At 35.1% G+C, this 12,388-nt stretch overlaps 1 protein-coding gene across 2 annotated transcripts; it reads left to right on the top strand.

Annotated features, from left to right (window-relative positions):
• Window positions 1-4,921: 4,921 nt before the first annotated feature.
• Window positions 4,922-10,085, top strand: LOC113697585 (protein SMAX1-LIKE 4-like). Of its 2 annotated transcripts, XM_072055821.1 has the most exons (4): window positions 4,922-6,498; window positions 7,743-7,971; window positions 8,133-9,738; window positions 9,891-10,085. In XM_072055821.1, exons 1-3 carry the CDS (start codon window positions 5,207-5,209, stop codon window positions 9,696-9,698), a joined length of 3,087 nt encoding a protein of 1,028 aa, XP_071911922.1. In that variant the 5' UTR covers window positions 4,922-5,206; the 3' UTR covers window positions 9,699-9,738; window positions 9,891-10,085. The 2 variants fall into 2 exon arrangements, with proteins under 2 accessions (XP_071911922.1, XP_027073064.1); XM_027217263.2 differs by lacking the exon at window positions 9,891-10,085 and having other exon boundaries at window positions 8,133-9,806.
• Window positions 10,086-12,388: the final 2,303 nt, after the last annotated feature.

The raw sequence follows: 12,388 nt of genomic DNA, 5'->3' as shown, positions 1-12,388 counted from the left end.
CGAGCTGCTCGCGAGCTGCTCGGTTCGATTACAACCATAGTGGTGAGTGTTCCAACTGCATGTTAGGACCATGTGATTACTTGATTGATGCTTCATGTGACTTGTTGATCAAAATTGCTAGATATCTTGAATTGTTAGTGCATAGGTAAGTGTGTACTTGATCGCGCTTAACTTCCGTGAACTTGAATTCCATGATCTTGAATGTGGACTTGAATGTGCATGAATGTAGGTCTGATGCGTATTTGATCGCATCGGCTGAACTGGGCCATTTGTTGGAACCCCTATCCGAGACCCGCCTTAGTGAGGTCGGGTAGGCTTGATAGATTTGAGTAAAGAGAGGATTTCTATCCTGTTTACAAATGATCTGAATAAGTGAAATGCAATACGTGAGCATTGGGTGCTCGTGTGCTTTACCCCAATGACTCCACTGAGTGATTGGCTTGATAGTCGGTTGTGTACTTTTACCATATGGGCTATACTGTTACTGTGGTTTCAAAGCCTAAACCTCATTAGTTAGTTGGTCAAAGCGAGCCAGCAAGGGTTTGATAGAGGCAATTAACGAATCATGGGTAGTGTTTATTGTTTATTACACTGGATTCGGTATACTCGAATATTACGTTACTGTTATATTTGGTATGTGGGCCCAGTATAAGGATGATCGGTGGATGGAGATTGGAGTGAAGTGGTAATCTATTGGATTATTTCTGTATTCCCAACGTTGACGGAGTGTCAACGGATGCTGGATAAGTTGCTATTGAATTGGCTCGCAAGAGCATACTATTTCTACGGAACTAGTTCGCAAAAGCAAACTATATTCTTTTACGTGAATATGTTATTGACTGTACATTGTTGAATAATTTATCTGGATATTCCTTGCTTCATGAAATACATGATCATGCTATCATGTGAATTTTATAATGTCCGATAGATTGCTTGTTGTTTTTTAGAACCTCACTGGGTTTTTAACTCATCTCATTTTTTCCTTTCCTTAACAGAGTGTGGGTACGAGAGAGACGAGAATAGCAATAGTTTATAATAGGAAATCTGGATCTTGTATTTGGCCAACATACTGTATTATGGAACTAGCCATTTAAACTCTTTTCTTTTGGCTTGTACTTTAATTTGAATATTTGGACGATTTGTAGTATGAAAATGTTATATTAAAGGACTTTAGTGTTATTGATTGGGGTTTGTGAGTGACTCCTGACGAAAGGCAGGTAGGCGACCCGCTAAACTTTGGGGTATGCCTTAAGAGGAGGTGGAGTAATCACAAAATCCTTTAAATTTTTCAACTCCAATCTAAAACTAGTTCTAATGGTTTGGAAAAAAAAGAGTCACAGACCAAAATTGGGTACCCAATAGGATATCATGGATATTTCTATATGGTTTAACTTGAAACTATGTGGTCATAAGCAAAAAGAGAAAAAAGAAAAAAGAAAAAATGGAATTCACAGATAATGTAAAATCTAGGGTAAAATACTAAACTTCCTGTGGTTTGTCAAATGTATAATTTAACTCCCTCTGGTCTGGAAACCTACATTATAGCTCTCTTTGGTTTCAACTAAATTGCAAATTGGATAGAAAGCATCCATGTAATGGTTGTACGTGAAATATCAATAATGCCCCTGTATAAATGAACTCCTTGTGGGTTGCCAAATGTTCAATTTAACTTTCTCTTATTTGAAAAACTATACTATACCTCCTTGTGATTTCGATTAAATTAAAAATTGAATGAAAAGCATTTTACATATAGTAGGGGCAATATTGATATTTTACATACTTTTATTAGATTGGATGCTTTTTGTCCAATTTTCAATTTAGTCAAAACCATAGGGAACTATAGTATAGATTTTCAAATTAGAGGGAGTTAAATTATATATTTGGCAAATCACAGGGAGTTTTATGGTATTTTACCCAAAAATCTAATACATCCTTCAATTAAAAAGGAATGCAATTCTAGACTTAGAGGGTATTTTGGTCAGCCAACTCTAAATTGGCGTAAACTACCTATTTTAAAAGTTCTGCCGGACAAAGTGCAAGATTCTCAAAATTAAATGGTGTTTAGTGCAATTAACCCTTTTATTGTTTATCTTGCACAATTCAGGGCTCTCAAGTGGGTTGTTGGATTCATGAAAGATAAATTGGATCGGACAAAAAGTCTGGTGCAGGCTAACGAAGACAGAGGGCAATGAGAGATTAGACTGAAAAAGGGTCAATAAGGCTATGTAGGATAGCAGACAGAGGGCTGCTTTTTGCCTTTGGGTACTTGGGGAATAAACTCTGTCTCTCTACGAGGATTGGCGTGACACTCTAATTCTCTTTATCCTGTATCCCAAAAGAAACCCCTCCCTTCCAAAAGAGAATATCATAGGGGGCCACATCATTTTTAATTTAACAAAACACTTTTTAAATAAAAATTTTGGGATAATATCATAAACCTTCCTTGAGATTTCTCCTAATATTATTTAGCATGCCTAAAATTTTGAAAATATCACTTATTTCCCATAATAATTACAAAAAGACTATATTAGTCTTCACTTGATACATAATTCACATATCAAATAAATGGAGTTCAAAAAGTTAAAAAAAAAAAAAGTCACTTTCTTCTCTTTCCCTTATCTCTAACAATCTCTCTTATTCATTTTTTTGGATGACTATGCCATTTTTTATTTATAAATAGTAGTAAATTGAATTTTGTTTTTCTTTTACTTATTATGGTTGTGATAGAATGAGATATGATTTTTTTTGTTTATTTTGAGTTGGTTTTTGTAATGATTAGTACAATTTAAAGGCTTGGAGCACGAGTTGAGAAGAAATTGGGAAAAAAATATGAGTTTCATAAGAAATCAATTTTGAACATACAGAATAAAATTGGTGCTAATGTATTTTTTACAAATATATTTTTTATTTTTCAAATTTATATTTTTATGGGCTATAGCTTTGTGATGTGGTGGTACCACTAAAGATTATTTTTTAGATGGTGGTTTCTCTTGAAGTAAACAAAGTGACTTATCAGTATTTTTATTTAGCCAAATTAGCAAAAAGGTAGTTTAGGGTTTTTGAAAATTTTGTTACACAAATAACAAAAATAAGGGAGTTAAGTGATATTTTTAAAACCTTAAAGGTGCCAGGTAATATTAAGAGAAACCTCAGGTGAGCTTTCTGATATTATCCCTAAAATTTTTCTGGTTGAGGAAGTGTGGAATCCAAAAAGTGGGGAGGAAATAGGGAGATTAGAATTCAAAATCTCTAATTTTTGATTAAATACTAAAAAGAATCACAATGTGAGTAATTTTAAAAAAAATAAAAGACAGATGTTTTCTCTTTTGTAGCATAATTTTTTATACAATCACAGGATTTTTTTTCATCCATTGCATGCGTAGGTATAACCTCTCAAGCATATAAGAGAAGAAAACATTAAACATTATTTATATGGAGATACAATTGCAGTCTAAATAAATAAATAAATAATATATATATATATATATATATATATATATATATATATATATATATATATATATATATATATATTGTAGTCTAAATACCAGTATGAAGAAATATTTATCCTAAGTACAATAATTACAATAAACTACAATGTAGTACGTGTATAGAAGTATACGTGGAGATACTATTTGTGACTCGTTCAAAAATAACAAAATCAAAATTATTACTTGACACTGCTCTTAGAATATTTAAGCTTCGTGTAAGATAGCCAAAGTCTTGTTCTCCAATTAACCAAATTTTTTTAAAAAAAAAACCTCTAGAGGAAGTCTTCTCTCACATCCTTTTTCTTGAGAGCAAAACAAACGAAACTTATTATAGTCTGCCTATGCATTAATATGCAAGAAACAAATGATAAGCATCAGAAAGGTTAAAAACGGGTTCTTTTCCTTTTATCTTTCATCACACTTGTCCGTCTAGTTACTTTATTTGAATTTCTGCTGGCCTTCACCGTCGTTCAAACAGTGTCATGACTCATGACATGAGGAGAAAAAGCGTTAAATCTCTTATTCCAATGATGGGCATTTTTTTTTTTGGCTTGGGGGGGGGGGGTTGGGGTGCGGGGAGAAACCGAGTTCTTAGCTTATTCTAAAATTATTGAATGTGGCCTCATTTCTTCGAAATAAAATTTTTCTTTGGTCTAGATTGAGACTTCAAGTCTTATGCACGAGAAGGGGAAAAGGACACGATTTGAGAGCCGAATCAAGGAATTTATAATCACCTAAACAGTGTGTCAATCTCTCTATAGGCTAAGTTGGGTTTTGAAATCAATTTCACTATAAAAAGGAATGAAAAGAAATTAGGAGAGATATTGACAACCAAATTTATTGAATATATTAAAGCACATAATTTTGTTTCATCTTATTTTCCTTGGATGAGAAAGGTAACACTATTGCAGTGCATCTTGAATGTTTTTTCCATCTTTTTGATAGGATGGCTACCAACTTTTTTTCCTCTCATTTAAGCCTATAAATACGTTTGCCTTATTTTTTTTTGTCTTTATTTATTTCTTAAAAAGAAGAACACTTGGGAAGATAAAATGGAAATCTTTACCATCGATGTAGATGTGAAAGTAACATGTGAGGTTATGTTAATCTGAAGTTATGCTTCGTACCAAGAAATTTCATTTGATACTTATAGTTCATTAATGATTAAACAACTGGGATTTCGACTAAGTTATTCTATAATCTCCGACATTAGCAATTAAGTAACCTTAAAACTCGTATCAGCATTTCTGCGAACTCTAATTAATGCTAATTAACTACTACTGATGACTAAGTTCTTTATTATCTTTCTCACACTTCTATAAAAAAAAAAAAAAACTGAAGAGACTAAAGAGGATAAGAAAAGTTGCATAGGCCTCTCTCCAGTCTCTGCTGATACTATAAAGGTGATATGATGGGCAGGCTTCTCTATAAAGCTCTCCTTCTCTCTTTCTTTTCTACTACAAACAAGGGAAAGTTACCATTTCCTCTCAATATATTGTGAATCCACTGAACCTAGTTTACGGTGAAGAAAACCATAACCTGTTCAAAAAAGAAGCAGAAGGAACAACCAGAAAAAAAGGGGCTGAGAGAGGGTGGTGGAAAGGGTCAGAAGTGTCATAAGACAAAGCAAGAAGAGAAGTTTACCAGTTCTTGAATAATTCATAAGGGTTCCTCAACAAGAGGGTGGTGTAGGGGGGTGGGGTTTTAGCAAAGTTATGCGTGCAGGAGCTTCTTGTGCAGTTCAACAGACCCTCACATCAGAGGCTGCTTCTGTTCTGAAGCACTCTCTAAGCTTAGCGAGGAGGAGAGGCCACGCACAGATCACACCTCTTCATGTGGCTGCAACTTTACTGAGCTCAAGAGTGAGTTTGCTGAGAAGGGCTTGCCTCAAATCTCAACCTCGTCAAGCTTCTTCACATCCTCTTCAGTGCAGAGCACTTGAGCTTTGCTTCAATGTTGCTTTAAACAGGCTTCCAACAACTCCTGGTCCTATTTTGCATGGCCAGCCTTCTTTGTCCAATGCCCTGATTGCTGCACTCAAGAGAGCTCAAGCTCATCAGAGGAGAGGTTGCATAGAACAGCAGCAACAGCAGCCTCTTTTGGCCATTAAGGTTGAGTTGGAGCAGCTTGTTTTATCAATCTTAGATGATCCAAGTGTTAGCAGGGTTATGAGAGAAGCTGGTTTCTCTAGCACTGCTGTGAAGAATAACTTGGAAGATTGTTCAGTTTCTTCAGTTTTTCAGTGCTATAATAGCTCTGGTGGGATTTACTCTACTCCAAGTTCTCCTCCCTCTGAAAATCCTAATAGCATTTGGCATTCTCATTTCTTGTCTTACACCTCTGAGCAAAACCCTCTTGTATTTTCACCTCAAAAGATACTTCCAAGGAATCCCATTAACATAACAGATACTCCAGCAGTTTCTGTTAAAGAAGATATCAAGTTGGTTGTAGAGGTTCTGTTGAGGAAGAAAAGGAAGAATACTGTCATAGTTGGTGACTCAGCGTCTATAACTGAAGGTCTTGTTACAGAATTGATGGGAAAAGTAGAAAAAGGAGATGTTCCCGAGGAATTAAAATCTGCCCATTTCATCAAATTCCATTTCTCAGCAGCACCCTTAAAGTTCATGAAGAGAGAAGAAGTTGAATTAAATGTATCAGACCTCAAGAGAAAGGTGGAAACTCTAGCATCAGGAGGTAAGGGAGTGATTATCTATACAGGTGACTTGAGATGGACAGTTGAGAATACTATGAGTGAAGGAGAGGATACTGGAGGATTCTGTTCTAAAGAATATTCTGGTTATAGCCCAGTCGATCATCTTGTTGGGGAGATAGGAAGGTTACTTTCTTGCTATAATAACTCAAACACAAAGGTTTGGTTAGTGGCAACTGCAAATTACCAAACATATATGAGAAGCCAAATGAAGCAACCCCCTCTTGACGTTCAGTGGGCTCTTCAAGCTGTTTCAGTTCCTTCAGGTGGATTAGGGCTGAGTCTCAAGGCGACGAGGTAAGCCAAATAATCTATTCTCAACATCATCACGTCTATGATAAAGGCCATGATTATTAGTACTCTTGCTGAATTTGTACTGTGGAACATCAACGTTAGTTTTTTCACCCTTTATTTATTTATTTTTATTTTATTTTTTGCATTTGGTTGAATCTTCAATCATGTATTCATTACTCTTTCGTTGTTTGGTCAGCAAAATGTTGGAAGTTTTTGAATTTATGGTTTTTGTGTTCTCCGAAAAGGAACCATCATATTATGTGGTCAGTCCTTTTGGTTGCCTTGATGGTCTGAACAATGCCAGGAGTCCGTGCCACTTTAAAAAAGTAAAGCTAAGAAATACAGAAATTCTGTCCCTCCTGTTTCTTGCTTTTCTTGTCTGTTGACAGTCTTGACTGGATTTTTACCTAAAAGGAAAAAGAAATTACATAGAAATGGAATGGTGTAAACTTTCTGAAGGTAATAATTATATATTAATTACGCTCGAGTAAATGAATGGATTTCATGGTTGTTCAGATCATTGCTTCTGGCTGTAAATGTATTCTGCCACCATATCTTTTATTTGACTTATTTGCATATGAACATCAGTGCAAGAAATTGATCTAAAATCTTGTTTGACTTGTACTGAAATGTGATTTCGTTTTTGTCTTAGTCTTGTTGGGCTTGTACTGAACCGTTGCTTCAAATATAAATGTTAGGAAAAAAAATCAGTTGTCTGAATTTGTGTTCACAACTCAGTGGCGAGTACATTATTTAATGCTAAAACTTTGTTAAACGGATTTTATGGCTTTAAGCAATAAAATGCTAACCAATTATGTATTGGTTTACACTATAGCTGTCAAACAAACCCATTTAATTAAGTTTACTCATACCCGTCCATGAATAGATGGGTATGGGCATTTTAAATTTTTGCATATGGGTATAAATGAGTTACCCAATAATACTCATTTGATCCATCAAATCCAATAAATGGGTATTATTGGGTAATCTATCAAACCCAATTAATCTATTTAAAATTGTCTTCTCCCAAATCTCCTCTCTTCCCTGTCCATTTTTTTTTTTTTCAAATTTTTCATTTTGTCATGATGTTAACTACTTTTGTTTAAACTTTACACATACAGGGTGCAGCAAAGTTTGTATTTTGTTCTTTTGTTTGGCCAATATTTGACTAAAAATATGATTCTTGAATTGATTTACCCTTCAACTCTCCAAGAAAGTCAATTGAATGTCTTTTTTTTTTTTTTCAGTGTTCAAGACACAAGTCTCGCCAGCTTATCAAAAAGCACCTTTGAAGTAATTGAGCAAAAGCCAAACGTTGCCAAAGAGGAACAATTAGAAGCATTTATTTGTTGTCCAGATTGCACCTCCAATTATGAGAAAGAAGTTAGCTTCAACTCTAACCAGAATTCTTGCAACACCAAGGACAGTGACCTGGCATATTGGCTCAAACCACCTGGGAGGAATGTAGCAGAGAAGGTACAAGATGTAGTCTTTGACAAATGATTTTACTTCATAATATTCAAACATTTAAGCCACAGATTGAATTTTGTGGAGAAGTGCAAACCAGAAGTAAATATCATATTACGCTTGTTTACTTTTCTCATTTCTCTCAAGAATCATCATTTTGATTTTTTCAGGATGAGACAGTGGAATTGAAGAGAAAATGGATCAAACTATGTCAAAGCCTGCACCAGGTGAGGCAGAACCAAAATCATACAAGATCTGCATTCAGCAATCAGTGCTCCCCTGGAAAGAACCAATCTTATAATTCGTATCCATGGTGGCCAAGTTACAACAGTATGTTCGTGGATTCGAAGTCGATCTCATTTGCTCATACAAGCTTGAAGCCTAATCAAAATTCAAATTCAGTACCTCGGTTCAGAAGGCAGCAGTCTTGCCATATTGAGTTCAATTTTGGCAGCGGAAATTCTAAATGTACAGAAGAACCAAATTTGGATTCTCTCAGGCTTAAGGAAGATAAAGATGAAAAGATCACCTTGGCTCTGGGAAATTCTCAAATCTCTGATGCTGTAAACTCAACAGAGAAAGCAAATGAAGACGCTGATCTATGCAAGTTGTTGCAAGAAAATGTGCCTTGGCACTCGGGGATCATTCCTGCAATTGTAGAAGCATTGATGAACTCAAAAGAATCGAAGAAAGATACTTGGTTAGTCATTCAGGGCAATGACCTGGTAGGGAAAAGAAGAATTGCATTGGGGATAGCTGAATCGCTTATTGGTTCTGCTGATTTGCTGTTTTACATCAATCTGAGAACAAGACAGAACACGCCTGGGAAGTGCTCCGAAGTGCTTCAAAATGTCGTAAGAAATCATGGGAGACTAGTTGCTGTACTGGAAGATATTGATTTTGCTGATCCTGATTTTCTTGAATTTCTTGCTGATAGCATCAGAGCTGGTAAAATGGGATCATTCTATAAGAAAGATGGAAGCTCTTGCGAGCCCATTTTCATCTTGACAAAGGCTGATCTTTCATGTTACGACAATGAGAGCAAAAAGATGGATCCTGTAATTCAGATGGAAATTTTGGTAACTGAAAGAACTTCCAATTCCACAGTATTTGGCCCTGATCACAAGCGTAAAACCGATTGGGATTTTCCAGACAACAATAAGATTCCAAGAAAGAGTGAGATGGAATCTGGCTTCAAAATCCCAGTGGAGAACGGCGAGAAAGAACTCACTCCGCAATTAAGTTCAAACACGCTTGATCTCAACATGAAAGCGGATGAGGAAGAAAGTGATGACCAGACAAAAGAGTTCAGCCCCATTTCAAGTGACTTGACTTCAAATGATCAACCGAATCCCCTTGGATTCCTTGACTTGATTGAGAATCATTTCATTCTCAATCGGGATTTGACTCAGGGTAGGCAGATGACAGAAATGTTTCTGAACAAGATCAGAGCTTCCTTTGAGGAGATTTTTGGGAGTAAAAACTTGGATTGTTTCACGGTGGAACATAATGTCCTGGAACAGATTTCACTTGGTTCTGCTACATTTCTTAACAGCTTGTTTGAAGAATGGCTTAAAAACATTTTCCAGCCTACCTTGAAAATGGTTAACAATATTGGCAAGGAGGGGATTAGCATGAGACTTAGTCTTAGAGGAAATGCGAAGGGCAATGATCTTAACAGTGGCTTCAAAGGGTCTTGTCTTCCAAAGAGTGTTCCAGTTTCGTATTTGGACTAGATTTTCTGATCTTCAAATCCACATTATCTCATATCCTTTTGTAAGTTGTAACTATAACTTGTGTAATAGTAGATGTTTTGCTTTAATTTCATTAATCCCCTTTTTTTATTTAATGTGTTATTGTTTTGGTGATTCTTTTTTATTTTCCCCGAAACAGTAGACGTTTTATACATGCCTTTAAAAACTATGCAGTGTGAGGACAAAGGCCCAATCATCATTACATCTGTGGATTCAAGAACATGGAATTGGTGGGAGACGATTCCACATCACAAAATCTGTCTAAAACAATTTTACTACGACTCAGACAAGTATTATCATTGTAGTTATCCATTAAGCAAAATGTACATATGTTAAACAAAGATCTCAGTGTTAAGATATCCTGCACTACTCCTACTGAAGCATTTTCCCCTGGCCTGTGAGAATGAATTAGATTAACTAGCATCTTGTTGAAGCATTCTATTTTGACATTCCTCCATCCTTTGTCAGCAGCTTATGATCAATGCATTGTTTATGTGATTCAGTTTCTTATTTTGCATAAAATGATGGAAAGTTAATTCTACATCTTTACTGACTAATATGGGACATATATCGAACCTGAGGCACAAAGAATGCTTGACATCTAACTTCGAGGACTAAGATGAAATAATCCTCTTTGAAGGAAACAACATATGAAAAATTTTCAATGAGGGACCATAATAGATTCTCCCGTCAATCTTTAACTGGTGTTGTAATGCTGTGTGGCTGCATTATCAGATAGAGTTTAGATGAAATAATGAGATGCAGGGTGCAGGTGGATTTCCCCACCTAAAACTTTTGGGTAGAAAATATTATCCTCCTTAGTAGTGTGTAGAAAAGGTACAATCTGAGCCTTATTCATTCCTATTTTTGGGAAATAAGTTCTTTGTGAACCTTATGAAGCACTTTTGACTGCAATCAATAGCCAAACATATTTGTCATCATACAAGAGAAAGGACCAATCAATGCTACTCATGCTGGAGTTGGGGTCTTACTAGCTTTAGAACATTTTATCACATGCTTGGTTCTTTTATTTCCAAGTCAAAAGTAGGTTCTTTTATCCATGTCTAATAGTTCAAGAAAACTATTATAAACGGTCCAGTAATTAAAGCTGAAATGTTCAGATGCCAAATACCATCGTGCCTTCTCATTTTTTTTTCTTTTTTTAAAGAAATGGCAACATTTGTTGTGCTTGTATTTGCTGTTACTTGAATATTCATGTGGTGAAAAGTTTTCAACCATTGAGATAATATATTTTACTTGTGAAACATCATAGAAATAGAACCCAAAAAAAGAAAAAAGACAAAATACCACAAGTCAAAGTAAAAACTTAAAAAAAAAATCTAACAAAATTGACAAATTGAGTGACCTATTCAAGAATCACAGTGACAAATGTATATATATGCACAACTTGAACTTTCAACGTATGAAAAATTACCTCATTTGTCTATAGTTTTTTAAGGAAAAAATTTTACATTTTCTTTGAATATATCTTTCAATCACTTTTTTATTTCATATATATCAAACTATTATACTACATTTTTTTTTATATAAAAACATAAAAAAATAGCAATCCAAATGGTACCTAAGAGTCTTCACTAGTAGTCCGACTGGTTCCGTAACCTGATAGTTACCATTAGGTCTCGTGATTGACCCCTCGTATGCTGTCTCACCGTGTATCTTTGGTGCAAGACTCTACACAGCCTTATGGGATTAGTTTAAGCGAAGGTTAGGATACATCTCAGCGAAAAAAAAAAAAAATGGTATCTAAGTCTTAACGAATACCTCCCACTACAAAAAATGGCAGTTTCAAGTTCAAAATTTCTAGTACTATTTTATACGCTGTGTTAGTGTCACTTTTGACATCCGCAACATATACACAATGATTACTAGAAGCGGCGGATGTGGGGTATGTCTCCCTGCTATGGAAGACTAATATGATTGAGTCTTTATGCAAGTGAATTATCTTTTTGTCCAATTTCTTCCAATTGAAATACCAATGATCAACTATTAGCCAAAAGCTCACATTATGATACGGAAATGATTGTTAAACAATAGTTGTTCAGCCTACTGGCCATGTAAAATGGCACCTTTCTGTAATGCCAGTATCATGATTAAGGAACCACTTGTTCTCTCATATTTCTTGGACCTAATCCCACTTCGTTTGCCAATCTTTTATTCAATTGAAGGTACTTCATTAAAAAATTGCTTAAAGAAGGCATATGCCCTTTTCCTTTTTTTTTTTTTTCTTGGGATATGAAAAATGTCTGTAGTTCTAAACATGAAATCGAAATTAGGATAGCTCTTTTAAGTTGCGGAGTTGAATCATAGGGTTGTGAGATCTGTCAAAAGAAAGTGTTAGGAATGACATTTTAACTAAATACAAATCCAAAACATAGAAATTTAATCTAAAGAAGTGGAGTAAAATGTCACGGGCACCTATTATCTAATTTCCTGTCTCTCCTTTACTCTCGTCTACACCTTTACTTTATGTTATTATTCACGACATGATTTGTCACTTGTCATTTTTTTTTAACTAAATCTGAAGGTAGAAAAGTATCTATTTCGAAAAACTTAGTCCGAATTTGGTTTTGCCATGTTGTGATCGTTGATGAATTTTCCTATGCAGAAAGTGCGAAAAGTTTTGAAAAAAGTAAAAACACCACAAAAACAGC

Source organism: Coffea arabica, chromosome 6e (genome assembly GCF_036785885.1).
Source record: "Coffea arabica cultivar ET-39 chromosome 6e, Coffea Arabica ET-39 HiFi, whole genome shotgun sequence".
Taxonomy (NCBI): Eukaryota; Viridiplantae; Streptophyta; class Magnoliopsida; order Gentianales; family Rubiaceae; genus Coffea; species Coffea arabica.
This window is presented reverse-complemented; position numbering and strand designations above follow the sequence as displayed.